At 51.9% G+C, this 25,957-nt stretch overlaps 1 protein-coding gene across 3 annotated transcripts in view; it reads left to right on the top strand.

Annotated features, from left to right (window-relative positions):
* Positions 1-25,957, top strand: part of ATP6V1B1 (ATPase H+ transporting V1 subunit B1) — a 27,607-nt gene extending 1,650 nt beyond the window's left edge. Inside the window, exons 1-14 of one of the 3 annotated variants that reach the window (XM_002757645.6) lie at positions 1,177-1,363; positions 8,711-8,766; positions 18,278-18,376; positions 18,880-18,973; positions 19,568-19,645; positions 20,493-20,632; positions 21,486-21,587; positions 22,152-22,249; positions 23,347-23,470; positions 23,714-23,864; positions 24,122-24,204; positions 24,981-25,085; positions 25,278-25,407; positions 25,500-25,957. In XM_002757645.6, the coding sequence (XP_002757691.1) occupies positions 1,246-1,363; positions 8,711-8,766; positions 18,278-18,376; positions 18,880-18,973; positions 19,568-19,645; positions 20,493-20,632; positions 21,486-21,587; positions 22,152-22,249; positions 23,347-23,470; positions 23,714-23,864; positions 24,122-24,204; positions 24,981-25,085; positions 25,278-25,407; positions 25,500-25,663 (1,542 nt within the window). In that variant the 5' untranslated portion in view covers positions 1,177-1,245 and the 3' untranslated portion in view covers positions 25,664-25,957. Of the gene's footprint in view, positions 1-1,176; positions 1,364-8,710; positions 8,767-18,277; positions 18,377-18,879; positions 18,974-19,567; positions 19,646-20,492; positions 20,633-21,485; positions 21,588-22,151; positions 22,250-23,346; positions 23,471-23,713; positions 23,865-24,121; positions 24,205-24,980; positions 25,086-25,277; positions 25,408-25,499 lie in introns of those variants that run through there. The other 2 variants (XM_078349106.1, XM_054244836.2) reach the window with 2 other exon arrangements.

Raw genomic sequence — 25,957 nt, 5'->3', positions numbered from 1 at the left:
GGTAAGCCCTAGACAAATGCACTTCCGCCCTTCCCTCTGTTCAGTGGTATGGTTTTGGGAGGAGCTTAGAAATGCAGGTAATCCGGAGTCTAGAATGAGGCATGGGGGTGACTGGGGAAGACCTTGAGTTGGGCAGGTCCAGCTACCACCCGGGGTCCACCCAGCAGACCCGTACCACACTCCACTTGCCAGGAGAAAACATGATTCTTTTGGTTTCGTGACACGAAGAGAGTTCCTGGGAAGCAGAGGTGAGGTCCTGGGTGGAACCCAGGCCAGGCTGTGCACAAAGCTTGATTGATAACTCCAAGTATTTAGTTATACAATACAGGGACCTCCGTTTTACTTTCTGCCCTGGGCTGGAAAGGTCAGGGCAGTCCTGCTGTATAGAACCCAGAGGTGAATGTGAGGTGAGAAGTGGTTCTACGATCAGATGCAGAAAGACCAGCCCTCGTTCTCAAGAACTCTCAACAGTATGAGACAGGCTTCCAGAGACCCAGGTCTGTGGGTGGAGACAGAGGCTCAGCTTTTGGGGCTAACAGCCCAGTGGCAGGGACAAGAGAGGGCTCTCCTAAAGGGCATGACACAGGAAAGAGACTAGATGTATAGTGAATCTAGTGTGCTGGAGAATCCAGAGAAGGCTTCCTGTAGGAGGTGGCACTGAAGCTGACCAGGAAATAATTCTCTACAGATGTTCAAAAAGATGACGATGGAATTGTGGGGAGTAAGAAGTATCCAGGTATAGCCAGGGCAGAGTGAAAGGTGAGATCAGGTTGTGAGAACAATGAAGAGGGCAGGCTGCCAGAAGTTGGATGGGGAGAGACCCGGAAGAGCCGTGGTGAGGGGTGGGTGTGGGAATGTTGATAGCACCTGAAGATCTAGGGGGAGGAATTGAATTCACACAGTTTGGGGGTTGGCAGGAGGAGCCACCTAGCACCAAAGCAGGAAAAAACCAGCCCTCCCCTCTGCCCTTCTCCCTCCATATCCTCCAGCTCCCAGGTGGCTAGGGCCCCTCCCAGACCTGCTTGCACAGCTCAGTGTGGTTTGGTGAAGGCTTGGGAGCCAGAGCCCCAGGCTTCCTTGTTTACTGTCAACCTAGGGGAGGAGGAGAGGGAGGAGAGGGGGAGAGGGGAGGAGTGGCTGCAGGGGAAGGCTGGGCGGCTCTATCCAGCTCCAGCTGGGCCTGAAGTCTCAGAGCTGCCACCAGCAGCAGGCTCAGGCACTGGGCTCCCAGCCAGGCACTGCACCATGGCCATGGAGATAGACAGCAGGCCTGGGGGGCTCCCCGGCAGTGGCTTCAAACTAGGCGCAGCCCGAGAACACATGCAGGCGGTCACCCGGAACTACATCACCCACCCCCGTGTCAGTGAGTAGCCCCTCCACCATGGTGGGTGAGGTCAGGGTGGGGAGCTGGAGTGGGCTGCCGGTTCCTGGGCCCTGCTTCTTGCCTCAGAAAAAGAGGGTGACCAGAGACCTGGGGAGACCCGGAGAGCTCTCTGCCCAGCAGAGTGATGCAGTGGGGCCACCTCTGCAGGTGAGGGGATGCAGGTCCCCAGCCCAGGCTACCCCAGAGGAGAGGGCTGGGGAGTAGCTTTTCATCAGCCCAATCCTGCCGTAACACCCAAGTCCAGAGACAGCTCCCAGTTACCCCTGTGAGTGCTGTGTGTTGTTCACTTGCTCTTGTGTAAATGTGCATGTGTGAGGAGTGTGCACCCAAGCACTCAGCATGAGGGGGGGTGTAATTCAGTGTACTTGGAGTGGCATGCGTGGCAGTGTAGAGTGTGAGTGCTCTCAGCATAGTAGGTGCCCCTGTGTGTGTCACATCAATGGGTGCAGGCATGTGCATTCTGGGAAGGGCGTCTGTGCATGAGCAGGTAGGAGCAGGTGTCTAGGGGGTGCTTCCACCTTCACATGGGGTGAGGAAACGTGTGACTGTGCATGCTTAGGCACTCAAGGTAAAGGTGTGTGTGTGTATGTATGTGTGTGTGGTGCACATGCGTGCTTAGGTGTGATGTGCGTGTGTGCATGTGCGCTCATGAAGCAAGCACGTGTGTATGTGTGCCGGCAGCGTCACATATCTGAGTATGACGAGTGGGTGTGCAGTGGGGATAATGGTGAGTGTCCAGGTCTGGGGCATGTAAGTGTCCACAGGAGCAGGGATGTACCCTGGTCAATTTCAGAGGGGAGGGCCTACGTGTGCGTTCTGTGCCTGTCTTGCAAGGGTGGCCCAGATGTCTGGGGCAAGGTCCAGAGGACCAAAGGGAAGCCCTGCATCTCCTTGTCCAAGGTCACTCTTCCTGGCCTAGTGAATTGTCAGGCTGCCTTGCTCACTGGAGTCAACCAGCTTGGCCAGACACGGCTAAGCAGATCCAGCAACTCCTAACAGGGAATGTGGCATGAGGGGAAGTGAGCCTGACACAGCCACCCCCTCCCTCTGTCCCTCTGTTGCTATTTAGGCCAGAAGAGGAGGTGGGGTGGACTCAGAGGGCAGTGAGAGGTGAGATCAGAGCAAAGGGGCCCAGGGGCACGCATGGGAGGAGAGCCCTGGGGTGCAGAGCACCTCCTGAGGCCTGAGGCGGGTGCTGAGGGTGGAGCACATTCCAGCTAAGGAGAAATGGTGAGAATGTGATGGGTCAGATTTCTCAAGGAAGCCCTGTAGGCCCTGCCCCATGGAGGTGGAGGAAGGATAGGAGGTCCACATTCTCCCTAGGCCAAGGTTAGGGCCACGAAGGCCCAGAAATATGCAGTCACTGGCCCCTTGGGTCCAGAACCCAGGTCTGGAGCCCTGAGCTGGGATGTCTGATTCTTGCCGGTCTGTTGCGATGAAGCCCGCTCCCTGAAGGCCATCCCTCTTCCCTGTGGCCACCAGGGAGCTGCCAGGGCTTGAGTGTGGTGTGGGATCCCCACCTTCATGCTCTGCTTTCCTTCTTGCTAGAAAGTGCCGCCACCTCCTGACACCCAGGGACCCTGTAGATACCACCTAACCCCACACTCCTCTGGGCAGGATGGCCCAAGCCTGGAGCCACCTCCAGCCAGCTCCTTCCTAGCCAGCCCCTTATTTATAGTCAACATGCCCTGGAGGTTCCGACCCAGACTGGAACCCAGGGGTGGTAGCGCCCCCCACCTCATGCCTGCCATGGCCTCCACCCAGGAGAATGAGTTCATCCCAACAACTCAACAGCAGACCCAGAGCAAAGGTCAGTGCAGGGGAGCCCGTCCAGGCTCTGCTCCCTGCCAGCACCTTTACTTCTGCTACCCATCAAGTGTCCTCACAGGATGCATCAGGCCAGCCTCAGCCCAACCCAGATACCCTCCCACCCCCAGGGGCAGGCTCGGATTCCTAGGTGTACCCCTTTACCCACAGTGTCTCCCAATCCCCCACCCCCTCTTCCTCCTCAGGTGCTGGGGGTTTTCTCCCTGGGGGCTGTGGACAGGTGCAGGGCTGGAAGGGTTTGGAGATCCAGGGCTGCACCCTCAGTACACTGGCAGCAGGGTTGCTCTGCCCCTCTCTGTCTGTCTCCTCCCCAGCCTGGCCTCCTACTCTGGGTCTCCAAGCACTTACAGACAGGAGAACTCTGGGTAGAGACAGAGCCCAGGAGAAAAGCTGGGGAACCTAAGGGCAAGGAGGCCCCAGGGCTGGCTGAGCCATGGGTGAGTCCAGGTGACTTAGGCATTCCCTTACCTGGGGAGGTGGATTAAGAGGCCTGAGACTTTAAGAGTGATTTCACTGCAGTGACTGATAGAGGATTGGCCAGAAAAGAAGAGGCACCAGAAAGGGTGGAAGCAGCATGGGAAGCTGACACTGGCAACATCCACCTTGGGAAAGAAGGGTCCCATGTGCCTCCCGTGGAGCTAGAGTTGTTCCCCAAGGCCCTTGGCTCCCTGGAGCTTGTCTGTTTGGTCAGCTGTTGGGCTTGGGGGGTGGAGGTGCCCAGCAGGAGCAAAGATCAGAAAAGACAAGCTGTCAGCCTGCTTGGAGGGATGAGGCCAGGTCAGATCCCCGAAGATCCCCAAGGGTCTTGAGTGCCAAACCACTGGCTTTGCTGCCCCGCCTCGGTTTCCTCAACTGGAAGGGGAAGGAGTTACACAGAGAGAGTCCCAACCAGCAGGGTCTCATGCTGAAGAGCCCTCAGCTTCCAGCCCCTGCCCTCCCTCCCTCCCCTAATCCCTCCAGCGGGATCAGGGAGGAGGTGCGGGACCTGCTGCCCCGGGCTTGCCCCCACCCTGGCCTCACGCATGGGCGCCTGTCTCAGCCCTCTCCCAGGACGCTGCAGGTGTGGCTGGGCCAGCGCTAATTAGTGGACCGAGCGGGAGCCCCGCTGAGCCTTTGACAGAAAAGGCGGTAGGGAAGTGGGGGCAGGGAGGCGCTCCACCAGCCAGAAGTCCGGAGCGCAACCCAAAGTGTCAGCTAGGACAATGGAGAGGGGGTGGGCCGGGCAGCTGGAGGGAGTGTCTGCAAAGTCTCTGGAAGGCTGAAGGAAGGAGCACCCCTTGGGTCTTCTAATCCAGCCCTCTGCCTGTGGCACTGCATCGCTTCCGTCTCCAGGGTCTAGGCGACCCTCCCAGGGTGGCAGAGTGGCCATAATCGCTGAGCAACGCAGGATACCATCCTGAACTGTGGTGTGTCCTAGGAGAAACCAGCCCACTTTCTGGGCCTCAGTTTACCACTCCATGCAAGGGACACGTGGAGGTGGGGGTGTCGGTGTACAAACAAAGGGCCTGGCTTGCAGTCAAGGACACCCATGTTGCTCAGCCCCCACTTTGACTAGTGTCCAAACCAAACAGCCTGTAAGAAAAGATCAGTCTGCCCTAACGGGAGAGGCAGAACTCTAAGACGTCTGAGGGGAGAGACATAATCCCTGTAGGGTCCCAGTCTACAGTCCTGTGGTGCAGCAGAGGGGAAAGGGCCAGTGGGCTGCAGTAGTCAGTCAAGGGCAAGGCCTTGTAGGATGTGCATAGTCCAGTGCTGAACACAAATAGCTGCCTACGTGGACTATCTGCAATGTAGGGTCCAGCCCATGAAGTGATGTGTTCACTCAGAGTCAGGCCTGGAGGCTGCGAGAAGCTGGGGAAGGCAACTCACAGTGGAGGCTGATGTGCTAAGATGCTGAGTTTCGACATCTCACCCAGGTCACCCAAGTGGCCTGGCCGGGGAATGCATCTGACTCCCAGAGGGCCTGCGGCATGCACTTTGCAGCTGTCTCTAGACCCCTTCCAGCCAGCCCCTCCTCCTGCAGAAGGACTGTGTGGATTCCCTAATCCTCTGTCCCCCATCACCGCTTTCTGCTGCCCCCCCTCCCAGGTGGAGTTGCTGGATGTCAGGGTTAATGGGGATTTTACATGACAGGGGCTGTGAAGTGGGGAGCAGCTGCGAAGGAAGGGAGGAAGTTGAAAGACTTGTCTCCGGAGGCGGTGGAATTGGAAATGATTCTCTGGACTTTTCTGGTCCTTGGGCCCCATCCCCTCCCACACCCCCACCTCCCTACCCAGCCCACCCACCCTGCATCTTTTCCTCACTGCTTTCTTCCCCGCTCAGCCCTTTGGCAGGTATAGCATGCAACATGCCAGCTCTCCCTGGGGCTTATGAAAATGAGGGTCTCCCCTGCCTGCCCCACATCCTCCTGCTTGCACAATCCACCAGCAATTCAGCCAACCTCATCCAAACACTCTGTGGGTGCGGGAGTGCTGTGGCCATCTGGAGGTTTTATTGGTGGGAAGGGTAGTGCCCCAGCCTCTGTCTCCTGCCCTTTCTCGTTGATGCGGGTCTTTCTGTGCCCACCAGCGCCTTAGCCTGGTGTATCCTCTTTCTCCTCTCTTCTTCTCTCTGTCTTCTCAGGAAGTATGGCTGGTGCTAGGGGTGCAACCCTTCAGGCTGGTCAATGGGACTCTCATTTGGTTTGGAGGCTTGGGAAGGTTGGGAAGGGGCATACAACAGTTCTGATGTGGGAAGTATGGGAAGGAGCAGATGGGGTCAGTTAATGCCTTTCCTAATCCATCCCACAAAGATTTCTTTTTCTTTTTCTTTTTGAGACAGGGTCTTACTCTGTCACCCAGGCTGGAGTGCAATAATAGTGCGTTCAGAGCCCACTGTAGCCTCAACCTCCCTGGGCTCAGGCCTCCTGAGTAGCTGGCACCACAGGCATGTTTCACTATGCCCCATGCCCAGCTGATTTTTAAATTTTTTTTTAGAGACATATTGCCCAGGCTGATCTCGAACTCCTGGGCTCCACCCACCTCAGCCTCCCAAAGTGCTGGGATTACAGGGTTGAGCCATTGCACCCATCGAAATATTTCTTGAGTATGTACCATATCCCCGGCACTGTTCCAAGAAGTGCGACACAATGATGAGCACCACAGACGATGTCCTGTCCTCCTGGAGGTGACAGGTCTTCCTGCACCAAAGAGAGCATGTTCACACTAGCCCACTGCCCTCCTTTCTGTTCCCTGAAGGCTCTGGATGAGTTATTTCTCGCCTCTGCCAGTGGTGCCCTTTCCCCAGATTTCTGGGGGCTGGCACCCCTTGACCCTGAAGGCTCAGCTCAAACGGCCCTTCCCATAAGATGCTTTCTCCAAGTGCACACAGCCTGGTCTTCCCTCCCACTCTTGTTCACCCATCCTGATCTTTCCCTTGGGAGCATCCACAGCAGTTTGTAATTACATTAGTTGCTCTGTATCCTTTTAACCTATAGGCACTTCACATTTTCCTTTGTCACTTTCACTTGCCTGGCTTAGTACATAGAAGGCATCCATGCAGTAGATATGCTTGAAGAAAGGAAGCCTGGAGGGAAGGAGGAAAGCAGATCTTGGAGGAAAGGAGAGGGAGAAGTGGAGAGCCAGGCGGAGCCTTGAGGTCTTCCAGCACCCCAAGGTCTGAGAGAGAAAAGTGTGAGTCTTCCGAGGAGGCTGATGGGCAGCCCCAGAGGGGTGCTTCCAGAGGGCAGTGCGCTCAGGCTCTGTGTGTAGCCATCGGAGGCCACTGAAGCCAGAGCGGAGAGGGCCAAGGAGAGGGTAAAAGGTGGGGAAGGAAAGCCAGCAGTGAGTGGGGGGGCATGCTTGTGAGAGGAGGAGCTGGAGAAGGACTGGGACTAAGCAAGGGTTCTTTAGGACTGGAAACATCAGAGCTTGATGGGAAGATGAGAGAGAGAGAGAGAGAGAGAGAGAGAGAGAAGCGAAAGGAAGGCTCTGGTCCTTCATTCCACGGAGTCATCTCTGGGCCTGGTACCTGGTGCAGGGGAGGGGCCAGCTATGAAGGAAGCAGGGATACCTCCTTTGTTGGAATAGAAAGGAAGAAGAGGACGGCTCAGGTGCAGGCCAGGCAGGGCTGTAGTTAGGTTTGAAGGCAGGGCTGAGGGAGTTCCCCCGCTGTGGCAAAGCACAAGCTGAACTTGTCTTTGGCAGTCCTTGAGGCCTGGAGTTTTCCAAATGGTCCTTATGCTTGGAGGATCCTTGTAAAGATCTGTGCAAGAAGCACCATGCCCAGTGGTTTTCCTAGTCCATGTCTGGGTGAAAAGAGCTTAGATCAGACAAAAATAAGAAGTTTGATTGCAGATATCCAGACTGGAAAGGGGAGGGACTTTTGGTTTTTCTTTGACATGGGGTGGCTCAGGGCCAGGCCTGCCCAAGGCAGGAGGGCAAGTGAGCCGAGATCCAGTGTGGTCCCATAAGAAGCATAAGGTGGGGTCCCAGCCCCAGCTCGGTCACAAACGTGCTGTGTGGCCCTGGGCAAGGCTGCTCACAGTTCTGGGCCCCATTTTCCTGGCTTGTGAAAGAGGGGTTGGGCCACTCTCCCTTGTGTCCTGCCAGCCTGTGGCTCACCCAGCGGCCTCACAGATCCCCTGCCCACCTTGCCAAGTGCCTTCATCTCAGGAGTCTCGTCTCACTGGTGCCTCCCAAGAACCCCAGAGAAGGGCACTGGTATCCCAGGACTATGGGCAAGGGACTGTCCCAGGTCTCTCAGCCAACCCCTAGCAGAACTACACCCAGGCTTCCTGCCTACCAGTCCCCAGCTTCTATGGTTGTTAGGAAGCATTTCTTGACATCTAACCCAATTCCCCCTGCAAGCTGAGCTCATCTCCCATGTGTGGGTCTCTGCAGCCGCCATATCTGCAGGTATTTCCCTCCTTTCCCTGTCTTTTCACTCCCTCCCCTCCCATGCTGAGCACCCAGTGAGCCTGGGGAGTCCAGGAACCTTGTGATGAGAGCAGAGGCCCTGTTTGGTTTTTCTCACTGACACCTGCACCCCCTACACACACACACACATCCACGAGTACTCAATCAGTGTGGGGTGAATGGAGGGAAATGCCATCCTGGGGGCAGAGGAGGGCACTTTTCGGCTACAGCTGGGGGCCAGAAGCTTTTGGAAAATGCTTGGAGTGAGAGAGGAGGGAGTGGGTGAGATGGGGGTGGAAGCCGGAGGGGAAGCAGCCTCGGGGATGAGAGGCCTCTGTGTGGTGGGGGCAGACTCTCAGGAGGCCTCTGCCCTCTGCCCGGCCCTCCCCCCAACCTCCTGCAGGTGTCCGAGCAGCGGGGGCCCTGCGGGCAGGGGCATGACCCTTACAGCAATGGTGGCTGGCCCTGTCACAGCTAATGACCCTGATGGCCCAGGCTGGGAAGGAGGTGGGGTGTGGAGAGGAAGAGAAGGCAGAGGATGCCTCTGTGTGTGTGAGCAGGCTGTTTGGGGTGAGACCCCTACTCACCCCTGCCCCTCCCCCAGCCTACAGGACTGTGTGCAGTGTGAATGGGCCCCTGGTGGTACTGGACCAGGTCAAGGTAAGACTCTCCCGCTGCCTCCCTGGCACTAAGGCCAAATCCCAGGGCTCCCCTCCCCTGCCCAACAGGATTTCTTCTCAATTACCCTTTCCCTTGATGGCTCCCAAGGCCTGCTCTGTTCTCTCTGTCCAGGCACCCACTCCCACTCTCCTTCCTGAGCTGTATCCCCAGCCATCCAAGCTTTCTCTTCCCTGCCTTTTCAGTAAAAACATAAAAATCCCATGGAGGCCCAGCTCTCACCCTTGGGAAACCTGCGTCTACCCCAAATGAGCTGTCCTGCCTCCATTTCCCCATCAGTAGCATGGGCATGCCTAACCTCCACAGAGGAAGGCACGGTTGTACCCAAGCAACTCAAGGGCTAGACTCTCCCCACCTGTGTGACTCTCTCAGGATCTTCTTTTAAAGGGGAAGAGGAGGAAGTGGCAAGTCAATGCCAACCAAAATTTCTAGGGATCTTGATGGCTTCCAAAGGCCTTTGGAATATCTCAGTCTCAGCAACATGGGTGGGAAGCGAAGTGGGTCCCACAGAAGGTAAGTGGGCTGTGGGCTATTTTGTATGCCCTGGGAAACTGGCAGACACTGATAGTATCTTGAGTCCTGAGGTTGGGAATCTTGAGCTGTAAAGAGCCCTGCAAAGGTAACAAGATCACTCTCTTATACTCCCTCCACCAACCAGCCCCAATCCCTCAGTCTCCCACCCCAACCCCTAGCTGAGCAAACTGGAAGTCTGGGTGCCCCTTGGACCCCTCTTGTCCCAGACCTGACACTTGCTAGTGCCCACGTCTGTAGCTCCCTGCCACTCCAATGCTACCTTGTTATGGCGATGGCCCTCCTATCCTCTCTCCATCCTCCAGCCCTTCAGACCTGACCCTTGCATCAAATTCACCTAGGGCTCCCCAGTGCCCTCAGCTCACAGGTCTTTCCTGTGAGGGTGGCTGTGATCCTTTCTGCCCCCCTCATTACTCTCCTTCCCTGTTTGGAAACCCATGCAGTGTCTGCATGGTGCTTCCCTTGGAGATCTCTGGGCATTTGCATATCGTTTTTTTAAAATGTGATCAGTAAAGTTTGTTTATTAACAAATTAAATAAGGAGCTCTCACCTCCAGTTTCACTGCCATAATTTTAAAGTAGTAATGAGCACAAATACTATTTTGAGATAGCTGCAGAGATAGCTGCAACAATTGTGATGTGACCTGAAAACAACTGTGATTTCTGACGGTGACAAAGTCCCATGTACTGTGGAACTGCTAATCTACTGTGGTTTGTTCCTTACCTTCAGAACTAGAGGAAACACTAAATTTCTGTAAAGGTTAATGAATATAGAAATGTAATCTTCCCATCCAAAATCACAGAACCCCTGAGTTCTCTCTGTAGACTCTGAGATAGGTTCCAGGCAGAGAACCCTTGTCACAATTAGTTGAATGAGAGGATAGAGTATGTGGAAAGGAATGACAAAGACTGGAGGCTTGTCTCTGCGCATTTTACAATGGACACACAATAATTGTACATATTCCTGGGGTACACAGTGATGTTTTGATACACACAAGGCCTAGTGGTAAGTCAGGGTAATTAGCATATTCATCATCTCCAGCATCCTTTCTTCGTGCTGGGAATATTCAGTATCTTCTTTCTAGCTATTTGAAGCTCTATATATGTATTTGTCAACTACAGTCATCCTATAGTGGTTTAGAACAGTAGGACTTACTGCTTCTGGCTAGCTGTTATTTTGTGCACAGACTTTTCCCTCTGCCTCCTGGACTACCCTTCCCCCTATTCCCTCCCTCTGACTCATCCCCAGGGTTGAGAGGTCACCTTCGCCTGGATGCCTCTCCCTCTTCTCTACTTTTTGTCATCTTATTAGTGGCATCCACTGAGGCATTTGGTCAAGATCTGGCCACGTATCTCCTCCCTGCCCTTCCCCACACACGCCGTGCCCTGTTATTGGCCATGAACTGTGTTTGGTTCATCTTTAGCTCCAGAAGCCCAACACAGCATTTTTACTGAACACATAGGCTACAGTAGGTGCTCAGCATGTTTGCCCAAAGGAAAGGTGAGTACATTAATGAGATAAATGTGTGAATAAATAAGTGTTAGCATGACTAGCTGTGGACCTGTCAAAACCTAAGCCAACTATGTTAAAGAAATTAGACCCAGCCCAGCGCAGTGGCACATGCCTGTAATCCTTAGCACTTTGGAAGGCTGAGGTGGACAGATTACCTGAGGTCAGGAGTTTGAGACCAGCCTGGCCAACAAGGTGAAACCTCGTTTCTACTAAAAATACAAAAATAGCCAGGTGTGGTGGCAGGTACCTGTAGTCCCAGCTACTCAGTAGGCTGAGGCAGAAGAATCGCTATAACTAGGAGGCGGAGGTTGCAGTGAGCCAAGATCATACCACTGCATTCCAGCCTGAGTGAAGAGCAAGACTCCATCTCAAAAAAAAAAAAAAAATTAGACCCATTCGTTGCTAGCAAACAGATTCTGAGTTCATATGGACACCACTGCTTGGCCCCCTAGTGTAAAGGATGCCCCAGAGGAAGTGTGGCTGAGTAGTTAAGTGTGGCACACTGGGGTTTTGATTTTAATCCCAGCTCCATCCCACTCTTCTACTAGCTACCTGGCAACCCTGGATCAACAGCATCAGCACCACCCAGGAACTTGTTAGAAATACAAATTCTCAGCTCCACCTCAGACTGACAGAATCAGAAGCTCAGGGGATAGCGCCCAGAAGTCTGTCCTCACAATACTTCCAGGTGAACTGATGCTCAAGTTAGAGAACCAGCGATCTAGAATTGTAAATATCAGTTTTCTCATCTATCAAATAATAATACGGTTATTGTGAGGGTCACATCAGACGAATGTATTATTCTCCCTTGAGAATAGCCAGCAATATTTCTGCCTGGAATGCAGAAATGCTATTAAGACTGATTAAACAGTTGGTGCCACCTCCTGCCCCCTCCTTGCCCCGCTACACTCTCCACCAGACCTGCCATTCTCCATGGGACCCAGTGTGTCATGGAGTTGGAACCTATACAGGTGTCCACTTTCTCTACTGTAAAATGAGGCAGACCTAGGAAACCAGAACTAGGTCCCCAGACCCGTGGTTCTTCGACTATCGGATGCATCTGTAGCTTTGGCAGAAAAAAATAATTGGGTGGTGGAGGCACCTTTTGGCATCCCTCTCCACTGCCCCAGACCTCTTTCCTGCTGCCAGTTTGGCAAATGCTACAATTCTGTTTCTACAGCGCCACCTTCTGCCCATATTGAATCACACAGGCAATTACTCTTCCTGCTTTGGTCCTCAAACATAAGAATGTTTGAGGGAAGATTTTGTGTAGATCAGAGGTTCTTAGCTCAGGGAATTAGGCCTTTGAAATTGTGTGCAGCCCTTTGAAGGTAGGTATGAATGTGCCTGTGCATTTTTCTGGATGGAGTTTCTACAGTTTGGTCTGATTTTCCAGGGTTTGTGATCCAGAAAATTCCAACTCCAATTTGTAGAATTTGAACAAGCATCAGAATATCAGGGAGGCAGCAGAGGGGTGGAATTTTCTGTGTTAACAGGAAGATTGCTGGGCCCCACCCCAGAGCTCTGATTCAGCATGGTTGGGGTAGAAGGCACAAGAATGCACATTTCTATCAAGTTCCCAGGTGATGCTGCTGGTATGGAGACCACACGGAGAACCTCTGTTCTGGAAAATCTGCGGACTAATGTAGTCTGTGACTCAAATTGGTCCCTGTGTGAGAACTGGAGTAAGCACTCACCTTAACCACCAGACTCGATCCCCAATGCTTGTGGCTACTTTCAAAAGTGTCTGCATCAGCTCTGAAGACAATTTCCAAAGAGGCGTTCCCACACTGCCTTGGCCATTGCCGGCAGGAGGGACCTTAGAGGCAGCACTCCTGTGCACAAATCCCGAGAGGCTTGCTAAGAACTTCCAGTCCTCCTTGGGCACGCAGCAGCTCCCCTGTGCCTGCCTGGCCATGTGCCGGTTGAGAGCTGGGCTGACTCTCCAGCACGGGGTTACATTGCACGGAATTGTCCCCTCTCCCTGCAGCCCTCCTAGTAATCGACAGTGAGAGCTGATAGGCTCAGACCTGTTCAGTATGTGGTTGGGAAATAGGGACCCTTAGGATACCAGCTCCTGGACTCGCTATCCCACCAGAATTCTCCCTGGCACCCACTGCCCTAACTGGTCCACCACCCCCAGGAACAACAAACAGCCAGCACACACTTAGAGCCTGCAGCTCTTCCTAAAGATTCCAGCACTAACACCCTCCATGCCTGGGCGTGAGAACCTGATGGCTCTTCCCCAGATCTGACCATAATCTTTGCTATTTGAAGTTCATTTTCTAATAGCTCACACCCCTACTCTGCTCACACCTTACTGAGAAATTGGGCCCTCCGCCCCATCCCCTCAAGCCCTTAAGGTATCCTTCAGGGACACACAACGCACCTCTATCCTCTCCACTCTCCTCCCCCGCCACCCTCCTGCCCTCACCCATATCAGCCCACATGAAAATGATCACTTTTAATCACTCCACCGCCTGAATTCTTTGGAGCACCCTCTGGCCTGTGCTCTGTACAGCAACTTTTCCCCTGAGGTTAAAACAGCCTTCCGTCACCTCCAGGAAGGTGACAGACAATGAGGCAGGGCCCGTTTCTAATGGAGACACAGGTCAGCAGATGGGAGAGGAAAACGAGCTGGGACGTGTATTCCTCGCGTTTCCGGGTGCTCATTGTCCGTGCTTCTGGGCTCCCTCTTGTGGTTGAGAACCCAAGACGCCTTGGCATTCACAGCTCCTCCCGCCTCAGAGCCTCCCTCCCGGGCTGGCCTCCTGCTGAGGCCCCTACTCCGCCAGGCTGAAGGGTGGTTTGGGGCACCTTCCTGGCATCCTCTTCACAGGACAAGGAGGGACCCAAGCTAGAGCTTCCTTCTGTGTGACTGTCAGAGCTGCAAACCTTCTAGTCTCAAGTTAGACCAGCAGGGGTTCCCTGGCAGAGTGGGCCCTGCCTCGGTCATGCCTTGCAGGAGAATTGGACCCTCCGCCCTTCCCCTCAAGCCCTTAAGGTCACTAGTTTGTGGCCAGAAGGTGATATAACGATAGTAAAGATAATGTTCATCACCAATACTGTGCTGTAACATGTCCTAAAAAATGTATTATATTTTAATTGCAAAAATAATGCATGCTCCTTGTAACTTAGTGAAAAAGACAACTCAAACACAGGCAAATATGTTAGAGGTTGACCTTGGGGTCAGTCCCTTGAGAGCCAAGATGCTCTCCGTGTGAGTGACACATTCTTTTGAATACCGACGTAGCAGGAGATAGTATGGATATACTGTAACTTGCTCAATCATACATTTTTGATAGACATTTGTGTGTTCCCAGGTTTTGCCATTACAAATAGTACAACAGTATTGTATCCCTTTTAAACGGTTGCTTTTCTGATTATAGGACAGATTCCCAGAAGTGGAATTGCTGGTTCAAATACTTTTTTATTTCAAAATAGATACTGACAGTTTGATATTGGGACAAGATGGCTTGCCCAGAAAGGTTGTGGTAATTCACATTTCCACCAACCAGGTGTGAGATGACCCACTTCCTCACATCCTTGCTGGCCCTGAATATGTTCTCTCTCTGTAATTTTACCTATCTAGTAGATGAAAACTAGTACTGTCTTGCTAATTTTATTTACATTTCTCTGATAACTAGGAAAGTTGAGTATCTGTCCATATGTTTACCATTTCGATTTTGCTTCCTCAGTGAAAATCTTCCTACGAAGCAAGTTAGGCATACGGGATGGGGGGTGGTCCTTGTTTATTGCTCACAGGCTATCTTTTGCCTCTTTGTTTCATTTACGGTATCTCTGCCATACCGAAGTTTGAAATATTCATATGATCACATATTTTGGTTTAAAGCTTCCGAATTTCTTGTCTTGCTTAAAGACATTGCTCATCTGTCTTCTAATGTGATTATTCAGAAAGACAGGAAAGAAGAAAAACTCTTCCAGCATTTTCAAAAAATTGTTTTGGCTTTTTAAAATTTTTTACATGCATGGAAAGTATTTGGTTTTATGATGTGGTTATCTTTTAACAGGATACCCTCTTATGTTCTATATACTCTTTCCCCCTGCAAATTAATTAACATACAACATTTGTTCTATAATAGTCCTGTAAAATCTGGGATCTTTTTCTGGACTCTCATCTTTTTTACTGATCTGTCTACCTCATATCAATTTATTGTTTGACTTCAGTAGCTTTATAGAAGGTTTTGATATCTGATAAGGCAAGTCCTCTATCTCTGATAGTTTTCATAGCTATTTTGGCTATTCTCATTTATGTGAACTTTAATCACTGTATTAAATTTTAAAATAAACAATAATTCATTAGGGATGGATTAAATTTACATACTTTTTAAAAGGATTCGTGTTTTTAGACTAGTAAGTCATTCTGTCTTGGAGGACAAAATGTTCTTCATTTGTTTAGGACTTGTTTTACGTTATCCCATAAAATTTTGGTTTTTTCTTGTACCTTTCTTACAAAAAAGGTTATATTTATTTCTAGCTATTTTATGAGTTTTGGCCCTATTGTGGGTGGGATGGTTTTCTCCATTGCCTCTTGTAACTTGTTATTCCTAAAGTAGAAAAAAAAACCCGGGGGAGAATGATTTTTACATATTTATCTTACAAACAGCCAAATTATGTTATTCATTCTAAAATATTTTTCTAAACCAGAGCCTCTTGAGTTTTTCTAGGTGTACAATATAATCTGTAAATAAAGGGAACTATGTCTCTTTTTCCATCAGCATACTTTTACTTTACTTTTTATTTCAAAACTATTTCAATTTTATGAAAATTTGCAAGTGTTACTGTGTGTGTATATTTTTTTCCTGAATCTTTTTTTTGTTTTTTTTTTTTTTGAGACAGAGTTTCACTCTTGTTGCCCAGGCTGGAGTGCAGTGGTGCAATCTTGACTCACTGCAACCTCCACCTCCCAGGTTCAAGCAATTCTCCTGTCTCAGCCTCCTGAGTAGCTGGGATTACAGGTGCCCTCTACTACACCCAGCTAATTTTTGTATTTTTAGTAGAGGTGGGGTTTCACCATTTTGATCAGGCTAGTCTTGAACTTCTGACATCAGGTGATCCTCCTACCTCTGTCTCCCAAAGTGCAGGGATTACAGATGTAAGCCACCGTACCCAGTCCTCCTGAATCTTTTGAGGGTACGTCATGCTCAAGTATTTCAGTGTGTATTTCCTAAAATTAAGATATTATTTTATATAACCACAGTAGGGCTATCAACTTCTGAAATTTATGCTGATACAATGCTTGAATCTACCATCCATATTCCAATTTATCAGGTAAGCTCCATCCTCAGCCTCAGGTAAGCTGATAAATTGGAATATAGCATTTTTTTCCCACTCCAGTATAGGATCCAGCCTGGGGTCAGGTATTGCATTTAATTGTCATGTCTGACTAGCTTCCTATTATCAGGAACATTTTCCCACAGCCTTTCTTTGTCATTCGTGAAGAATACAGTCACTTCTCACCACCACCTTTAAAAAAACAGAACATTCTCTGGTTATGTTTAATTTTCTTTTTTCTTTTTTTGGTCTTCCTGTATAAACAAAAACTTCCAAAACAATATTAGGTAACAATTGTAATATAGGCATCTCTGTCTGTTACTGATTTTTATGTCATTGGAAATGAAAATAACTTTAGCATTTTACCATTTACAAGGATGTTGCTGTTGTTTTTGGTTAATAGTTTTGTGTTCAAGTAGTTGCCTTCCATTTCTGTTTCATACAGAATTGTATTAGAAACAGATGCTTGACCAGGCACAGTAGCTCATGCCTATAATCCCAGCACTTTGGGAGGCCGAAGCGGGCAGATCACCTGAGGTCAGGAGTTTGAAACCCCGCCTCTACTAAAAATACAAAAAAATTAGCTGGGCATGGTGGTGCATGCCTGTAATCCCAGTTACTTGGGAGGCTGAGGCAGGAGAATTTCTTGAACCCGGGAGGCAGAGGTTGCAGTGAGCCGAGATCTCACCATTGCACGCCAACCTGGGGGACAGAGCAAGACTCTCTCTCAAAAAAAAGAAAAAGAAAAAGAAACAGATGCTGAATTTTATCAAAAGCCTTTTGGCTTCTATTTACATAATCTTATAGGATTTTTCTTTTAATCTATGTTGATGAACTCTCTATTATTATGAATTTTGTCATCAAATATTGACAAATGCCTTAATGTTGACTGCTCTAGTCTTGCATTCTTGGATTAAAGCCTACTTTGTCATACATGTTTATTTAATACACTGCTTGATTAGACTAGTAATTTATTTCTGTATCTTTATGAATAAGAGAAATTGATTTATAGTTTTCCTTTGGTACTATATTTATTGGATTTGGGAATTGGGGGGCTTTCTATTTGGTAGTTCTTTCCTTCTCACTGTTATTCATTTTACTTTATTAGTTTAACTAATTCCTCCAGTACACGGCTGAATAGAATGAGAATAGGATGCATTCTTGTTTTGCTCCTAATTTTAAAGGGAATGCTTTATGCATCATATCATTGAATATCATGTTTCCTGTAGTGTTTGTTTGTTTTTTGATGAGACAAGGTCTCACTCTGTCACCCAGTGCAGTGGCTCAATCTCAGCTTGCTGCAACCTCCACCTCCCGGGTTCAAGTGATTCTCCTGCGTCAGCTTCCCAAGTAGCTGGGATTACAGGCACCCATTACCACACCTGGCTAATTTTGTGTTTTTAGTAGAGACGGAGTTTCGCCATGTTGGCCAGGCTGGTCTCGAATTCCTGAACTCAAGCAATCTGCCCAGCCTCCCGAAGTACTGGGATTACAGGCATGAGCCACCACACCCAGCCAAAGAGTTCTGTACATATGCTGGCTGTTACCCTGATCCCTGGAAGGACTACTTGAGTCAATTCCAGTCCCACACCACTGGTACTGAAGAACATCTGGAAGCAGAGAGTCTCTCCTGGTGTCAGCAGAGGGACGCACTTTGCCAGTGTGTTTACACCTAGTCCAGAGGGGCAGAAACAGTTATGCTGTCCAGGAACTGAGGCAGCCCAATCATTGCTACATCTTTACTGAGCTTTTGCAAAGTGCCAGGCACCATGCTAACACACTTGCATATATTATCTCGCTTTCTCCCTGCAGCAGCTGTGGGAAGTAGGCATGATTATTATTATCCTCATTTTAAAGATGAGGAAACTAAAGCTCATTATTTAATGACATACCTATTTAATGAGTTACTGAAATCATAAAGTAACTTCCACAAGGTCAGGCAGCTACTAAACTTCAGAGTTTCAACCTGGTCTTGCAGCTCTAAAGTGGGTGCAACTGCCTCCCAAACAGAATTCAACATTCACATTCATTTCCACAAGTGTCTGGGCGCAAGAGGGAAGAGAGCAGCTTGATACTGGGCCAGGGAGGACCGCGGGAGGAGAAGGGACTTTGCCTCTGGTCTCACTGCCACGTAGCTGCTCTCCCCTTCTGCCAGTTCGCCCAGTATGCAGAGATCGTCCACTTCACCCTCCCAGATGGGACTCAGAGGAGCGGGCAGGTGCTTGAGGTGGCTGGCACCAAGGCAGTTGTTCAGGTGAGTGGGATCAACGGGATATCGGCTAGCTAAATGAATGAATGAACCCATAAAGTTCCCACACTATTTTTTTTTTTTTTTTTTTTTTGAGATGGAGTTTCGCTCTTGTTACCCAGGCTGGAGTGCAGTGGCGCGATCTCGGCTCTCCGCAACCTCCGCCTCCTGGGTTCAGGCAATTCTCCTGCCTCAGCCTCCTGAGTAGCTCGGATTACAGGCACGCGCCACCATGCCCAGCTAATTTTTGTATTTTTAGTAGAGACGGGGTTTCACCATGTTGACCAGGATGGTCTCGATCTCTTGACCTCGTGATCCACCTGCCTCGGCCTCCCAAAGTGCTGGGATTACAGGCTTGAGCCACCGCGCCCAGCCTTCCCACACTATCTTACAAACTCTGACCGCCAGAAATGGTCAATTTCCCTGAGAGCACAAAACATGCTCAAAATGGGGAGCCCCATTCCCTTCAGCAAGACCCTAAGTGGAGAAACATGCTCTTCTTCCCACAGGTGTTTGAAGGAACATCAGGGATAGATGCCAGGAAGACCACTTGCGAATTTACAGGGGACATCCTACGAACTCCGGTGTCAGAGGACATGCTGGGTGAGGGACGGGGAGGGGCAGGAGTGGGGTTACTCCTTTGTCCTCTGGCCCAGCTTCTCTGACCAAGCCCTCAGCCCACTACACTGTCATTTCCCGTTCACATGCCTGTCTCCCTGGTGTGCTCTTTGAGGTTTGGGGTATGTCTTCTCTCTGGTCACTGACCCCAGTTCAGCATCTGACATACAGGTGTTCAATAAGTGAGGAAGGTAGGTTCAATAAACTAAAGACACAGTAGGTAGCCAGCTATTTGGAGCCAGACTGAAAGGGACTGCTAAGCCTTGAATATCTCCTAATTCTTTCCTGAGACCTGCCGTACCTGGCCTGGCCCTCTCTTGTCTCCAGTCCTGGAATCCCCAATTAGTCATTGTCCTGGGCCAAAGCCTTGCCTGTAAAGGTTTCCAGGAGAGGAAGGAAGACTCCCATGGGAACAGTCACTGTAGCTGGCTCTCTGGGTTACCTGTGAGCTGTGGCGGAGGGGGACACAGGGGACCCCTTTGCAGAGTGGGTGGAAGCTGGTGGTCTCGTGGAGGGTAGGCAGCAGTGAGGGACACAGGGCAGCCTGAGCACCCTCCAGCACTTCTCGCCCACCCTTAGGTCGGGTTTTCAATGGCTCCGGCAAGCCCATTGACAAGGGGCCAGTGGTCATGGCGGAGGACTTTCTGGATATCAATGGTGAGTGACTAGAGGTTCTGGATGGCTTCAGGACCCAGCCCTAACACCTTCCCCACCCTTGGAAGTTCTGCCCAGACTCACAGGCAGATCAGATGTGATGGGAGAGCAGCAAAGGCCTCTCTACCCCCCAGATCTTCCACCGAGCCTCAACTCTGCTGCCAGCACTCCATGTCCATCCCCTGTAAAATGCCATCATCACTGGGCAGTGTTCCGTGCCTGCCCCAAGGCCATAATGCTCCTGCCTTTGGCTTCTGTCCACAATCCTGAGAGTGAGCTGTAGTGCTCTGCCAGCTCTCGTCCATTCAAGTGGGCATCTTCCCGAGTCCTCAAACCCTATCCCACCTGTTTACTGAGGACACACTGGAGGCCCACGGGGGCCCGTGGCTTGCCTTAGGCCACACAGAAAGTCCATGGCAGAGCACAGAAGACTCATCTGCTCAGACAGGAGGCTGAGACACCCACCCACAGGCCCTTCGATCCCCACACCAGTACCTGGAGGTACTAGTACCATGAGGGCTCTGCTCCCTCAAGCCCTGGAGCCTCAGCCTGAGTTTCTGCCTGCCTGCCAGTTCCAAAGCACAAGGGCAACACTGTCCAAGGTAGCGCTGGGCCTGTGGCTATTTAAATTTAAACTAATCCAAACAGAAGGAAATCCATTTCAGAGCCACATTTCATGTGCTCAATAGCCACTTGTGTCTAGGGCTACATCAGGCAGCACAGCCAAGCACGTTTCTATCATCGCAGAGAGTTCTGTCAGACGGAGCTGCTCTGGAGTCTGGGGCAGGGTGGAGGAGGGTAGGGAAGGGTTTGAACCCCTGAGCATGGCTCTGTGATCACCCTCTCCCAGGCCAACCCATCAATCCACACTCCCGTATCTACCCGGAGGAGATGATTCAAACCGGCATTTCTCCCATTGATGTTATGAACAGCATTGCCCGAGGCCAGAAGATCCCCATCTTCTCAGCAGCCGGCCTCCCCCACAATGAGGTGAGGCCTGCAGGGCCAGCAGGCATGGCTGGGGGAGGGACAGAGAAGAGGCTGGGGCTGCTGGGCCAGTGAGGATGGCTCCTATGCCAAGCAGGCAGGGGGCTGGTCGGGCTGGGGTCAGCAGCATCCAGACTGGCAGCTGTCCCGGGGCAGTTCAGGGACTTGGGGCTTCACGATGTTTCCTCCATGTCCAGCCTTCAAGCTACCCCAAGTGGGGGAGCCACGGGGAGCTCCCAGAATAGAAAGTCCTGCTTGGGGTGCTCCCAGCCCCAAGCACTGACCTTGAACTCATCTTTACTCACACACTCCTGCTTCTCTCCAACCACCAACAGAGAACAGCCGCTTCCTCTCAGAGCAGCTGGTGTGACAAGGTCTCTAGATGCTCCTTCAGCCACCCAGCACCCTGAGCACTCAAAATGGTCTGAGTGATCAGGGGGCATAAGTGCCCCACCCTGCTGCAACCCCTCCTTCCTGGCTGTTGGCATGGTGTCTGGGAGGCCCACACATGGCAGGGCCAGGGCAACTCTGCCCAGATAGCCCCCCAGAGACTGTGGAGAGGTGTGGGGCTGCCCTATGCCAAGCTGCCCAGACCCGTGCGGAGGCAGGTGCTCTTTGGAACTGTTACTCTGTCCTGCCTCACATGTCAGGCACCCCCAGCCCACTAGCAGCCACACAATAGCCCCCACCCCCACCCCAAGAAAGACTGTAGCACCAGGAGCATCCCCTTCACCTCTCTCTGGGCTTAGATCCCTCCCACCAAAGGCCATGGGTCAGTGGTGCTCAGTGGGGTGGGTGTCAGCTCCAGCTCCGGCTCCAGCTCTGACATCTTCCTGCCCAATCCACTCTGCCCTAGATTGCTGCTCAGATCTGCCGCCAGGCGGGGCTGGTGAAGAAATCCAAGGCTGTGCTGGATTACCATGACGACAACTTCGCCATCGTCTTTGCAGCCATGGGGGTGAGGGGACTTAGCAGACTGGCAAGTTCTGGAGGCTGTGAGCAAGCAGCCTGTCTCCCTCAGCCCCTGCCATGGCCTGATCTGATGGGGAAGCCATCAGAGTCCAGGCCAGTCAAGAGGGGTGAGGATGGGAGCAGTGACCAGGACCATATGTCCCTTAGGGTGTCCCAAAGGCAATCACAGTGGTAAGATGGGTCCTGGGTGGCCTGAAGGAGGGGAAGCCAGGGGATTTGGGGAGAAAAGATAGCTTCAGGAAGGGGAGGCCTGGGAGGCCGGGGAGGCAGGTAGAGCAGCAGCTGGTGACAGGAGGGGACGGGGATGGCACTGAGCAGAGCTGGACTTGAAGAAGTCTCAGACTCTCTGGGGGCATCTGATGAGGCACTACCAGGATGGGGGCAGCAAACCCAGTGCCTGCCCCAGAGTCACCCTGTGGCCATGATGCTTTCACCCACTGCAACTGGTAGCTGTTCAGTCCACAGGCTTTCCTGAGGACAGATAGGAGGGTCCAGGCCCTGCCCTCAGGCCATAGGGCCCCACCTCCAGCCCACCCTGCTGTGTGTCCAGGTGAACATGGAGACAGCCAGATTCTTCAAGTCTGACTTTGAGCAGAATGGAACCATGGGGAATGTCTGCCTCTTCCTGAACTTGGCCAATGACCCCACGTGAGCTCTCCCCGATGCCCAAACTGCCCTCAGGTGGGAAGACCCTGTTCTCTTCCAAGACCTAGAGTACCAGGGCTCCTGGGCATCCCAGAGCTACAGCCATGGGCCAGAGCTGAGAGAACAACCCTCATTGTGTAGATGGGGAAACTGAGGCCTGGGAGGGGCTAGGGAAAACCCACAGACAGAGGGCGCCAGACCGTGACTCTGCCTGCTGTCTGTGCCCTCTGCTCTTCCAACCCATGTCCAGCCCGCATCCCAACTCAGGGCTTTTCATCTCCCTGTCACATCCACAAAGTCATCCCAAGGAGATCATTTCCGTAAACATCTGTTTAGAAACACTGTTATTTTAAAAGTATAAAAAATGAGAGCTTAAATCTGGGGGTCAGGTGGATGAATAAAATTCTAATAAACTGTACTTCTGGAGGGTACTCCAGATAGTAAATAATAGAATTCTGGAGGCTTTGGTGACATCCCCAAGGGGAAGAGCCACAACTCCAGAGCTGGGAACTGAAAGGGTCTGAAGCTGAGGTAGGATGTTCAGGAGCCCTCCATATGGGAAGGGTTCATAGGGCTGGCAAGCAGAGGGACAGACACATTAAGTGTGCTTGGAGCAGTGAAAGGGATAGTGAGAGGAGCAGCAAGAGGGACAAACCATCCAGAAGACATGGAGTGAGAGTGCTCCAGCTGACCCAAGTGTGGGTCCCCTAGGGTAAGACAAAGCTAAAGCAGGTGCCCCTAACTCATCTACAGGGTGACATGCCTGAGTCTTCCACCTTCAGCTCACAGGGGACAAAAAGTTACTCTCATCTTCATCAGACGCTCCTAGCCCTGCCTGGCTTTTCCCATGCAACTTGCCTCCTGGCCTCAGCCTCTGTCCCCTTTCCTACCTTGGACAGTAGGCAAGGAGTGTGTTGGAGTCTGCCACCTCCCAGGAACAATTGCCCTGGCCTAGAGGATAGGGGCAGGCTCATCCTCTAGGATGCCCCTGTTCCCATGCACAACACCAGCTTCCCAGTTCACCTTGCACGCAGCCCCCAGGCTGTGCAGAGCATTATCCCAGGCCTTCAGGCTCCCTAAACACCTGGCCTCACCTCCAGGATTGAGCGGATCATCACCCCGCGCCTGGCACTCACCACTGCTGAATTCCTCGCCTACCAGTGTGAGAAGCATGTGCTGGTCATACTGACGGACATGAGTTCCTATGCAGAGGCCTTGAGGGAGGTGAGCTGGATGGCAAGGGGTATCAGATTCCTCCCTAACCCTCCCTAAGCCTGACACCGAGGGGGTCACCCTGCAAATACAGGGAAGCTGGTCCATCCAGGCCTGCCTGGGCTTAGTCTTAGCCTGGCCATTCCTCCCCTGCTCCCTACTCCATTTCTCACAGGATCACTGAACCTCCCACTCACCCTTCCTAGCTTCAGCCTCTCGCCCCGCTCCTTACCCCAATGCCCATGGATATTGCAGGTCTCTGCTGCTAGAGAGGAGGTGCCTGGGCGCCGAGGCTTTCCTGGATATATGTACACAGACCTGGCCACCATCTACGAGCGGGCGGGCCGCGTGGAGGGTCGGGGCGGATCCATCACGCAGATCCCCATCCTCACTATGCCCAACGACGGTAGCCTCCTCACAGCCCACTATGTTCCAGAGCTCCCCTGCCCTCCCTTTTCCAACCAGACACTTAAAGGGCCCGTGTTGCTTGGCGCAGATGTGCAGCAGTGCTTTTCCTCCATCAAGATAGCCACTGCCCTTTCCTTCACCATCCACGCCTCCCAGACACCCCTATCACTCCCATGAGGGACACAGAACTCAGGTGCCCTGAGTGATTGGAGACCTGGGCCCCATGCACACTGACACCAGTGCGTTTTCTTGTAGATATCACCCACCCCATCCCAGACTTGACGGGCTTCATCACAGAGGGACAGATCTACGTGGACAGACAGCTTCATAACAGACAGGTACTAACTACCCTGTCCCTACCCATTTCCTGCTCTGACCAGAGAAACACTGAGGAGCAGATGTTCTACTGCCCCCAGGCATGAATTAGGAGGGGTCAGCCAAAACGAACCCCAAAAGGAGACAGCCACAGGGAAGACTGCATGGTTCACAGAAAAAAGACAGACCTGAGCAGAATTTGGCTTACCTGGCTCTGGGATCTTGAGAAGATAATTTCATCTCTTGGATCCTAGGTTTCCTCATCCATAAAATGGGAATAATAAAATGTATCACCCAGATGCATTAGGGAGGATAAAAATAAGTTGGCATATAGAAAGCATCTAGCAGCTAGTAAATACTAAATTAATACCATTTCCCTTCCCTTTCCAGTTATTTGCTTTGGTGGGCAGAAAACAACTGACATACATCCATCCTATGTGTAGGTTAAAGGCGACCCCTATGACTTTTTTCTCTTTGTTTGACAGGTTTTTTTTCTTTGCAGCCATTAACCATTAAGCTTCAAACTGGTTTTTGCCTACATTATCAAAAGTTTTGAAACACTGGGCCTTTTATTAACTAATGTTATGTCATCTACCCGCTCCACTGTTCTGTCTAGGGCCACATGTAAGATATCCTCATGTCCAAGCCCTAGAATCTGTGGGAGATGGGAGAGGTTGGGTATGGCTGTTGACCCCTGGAATGTAGGATAAATGAGGAGCTTCTCCTGAGAGCAGTGCTGGGACAGGGAGAGGAAAGCTTGAGTGCTGCTCTCCACCACTCCCTTTTTCTGCTCCCTCAGATCTACCCTCCCATCAACGTGCTCCCTTCGCTGTCTCGGCTGATGAAGTCGGCCATTGGGGAGGGCATGACAAGAAAGGACCATGGAGATGTCTCCAACCAGCTGGTAAAGAGGAGAGGGCCACGGGCTGGTGGGGCCTCTAGTTTCAGAAGCTGAAGGTCTGAGCCCCATCTGAAGGAGAAGCTTTTCCCCTGGCTAAATTCCTCCCCAAACGGGGTCCCAGTGTAGCCAGGTTGGGGGCTACTGGATTCCCGTGGTAAGGCCACAGCGGCCACCGACGCCTTGTCCCTTCCCCAGTATGCCTGCTATGCCATCGGCAAGGACGTGCAGGCCATGAAGGCAGTGGTTGGGGAGGAGGCGCTCACCTCCGAGGACCTGCTCTACCTGGAATTCCTGCAGAAGTTTGAGAAGAACTTCATCAACCAGGGTAAGGCGCGTCGCTGGCCTGCAGCTAGCAACCTCTTGACCCTCCTCCTGCCCCACACACATTCCTAACCCTCCGTCCCGCTCTGTCACTAGGCCCCTACGAGAACCGCTCGGTGTTCGAGTCGCTGGACCTGGGCTGGAAGCTGCTGCGCATCTTCCCCAAGGAGATGCTGAAGCGCATCCCGCAGGCGATGATCGACGAGTTCTACTCCCGCGAGGGGGCGCCGCAGGACCCCGCGCCCGACACTGCGCTCTAGCGCGGCTCAAGGACACCGGCCGGGACCCTGCCCTCGGCGCCCGGGTCTCCCCTCCCTCGCCACTAGAACCGGCCGCTTCTGCGCCGCCCTCCGCCCTCCGCCTTCCGCCGGCTCCGAGGTTCGGGGACCGCGCGCTGTATCCCTTTCCCTCTCTGGGTTCCTTTCCCCGCACTCCATCCTCCCCGACTCCCGGCGCTGCGGAAGATCCGAAGATTGTTATGTCTTGCCCTGACGGGAGCATCTGTATTTTTATGTTAAAAACCCACTAAATAAAAATAAAAAAGTAAGTGAGAC

Source organism: Callithrix jacchus, chromosome 14, assembly GCF_049354715.1.
Source record: "Callithrix jacchus isolate 240 chromosome 14, calJac240_pri, whole genome shotgun sequence".
In the NCBI taxonomy this organism is placed as follows: Eukaryota; Metazoa; Chordata; class Mammalia; order Primates; family Cebidae; genus Callithrix; species Callithrix jacchus.
This window is presented reverse-complemented; position numbering and strand designations above follow the sequence as displayed.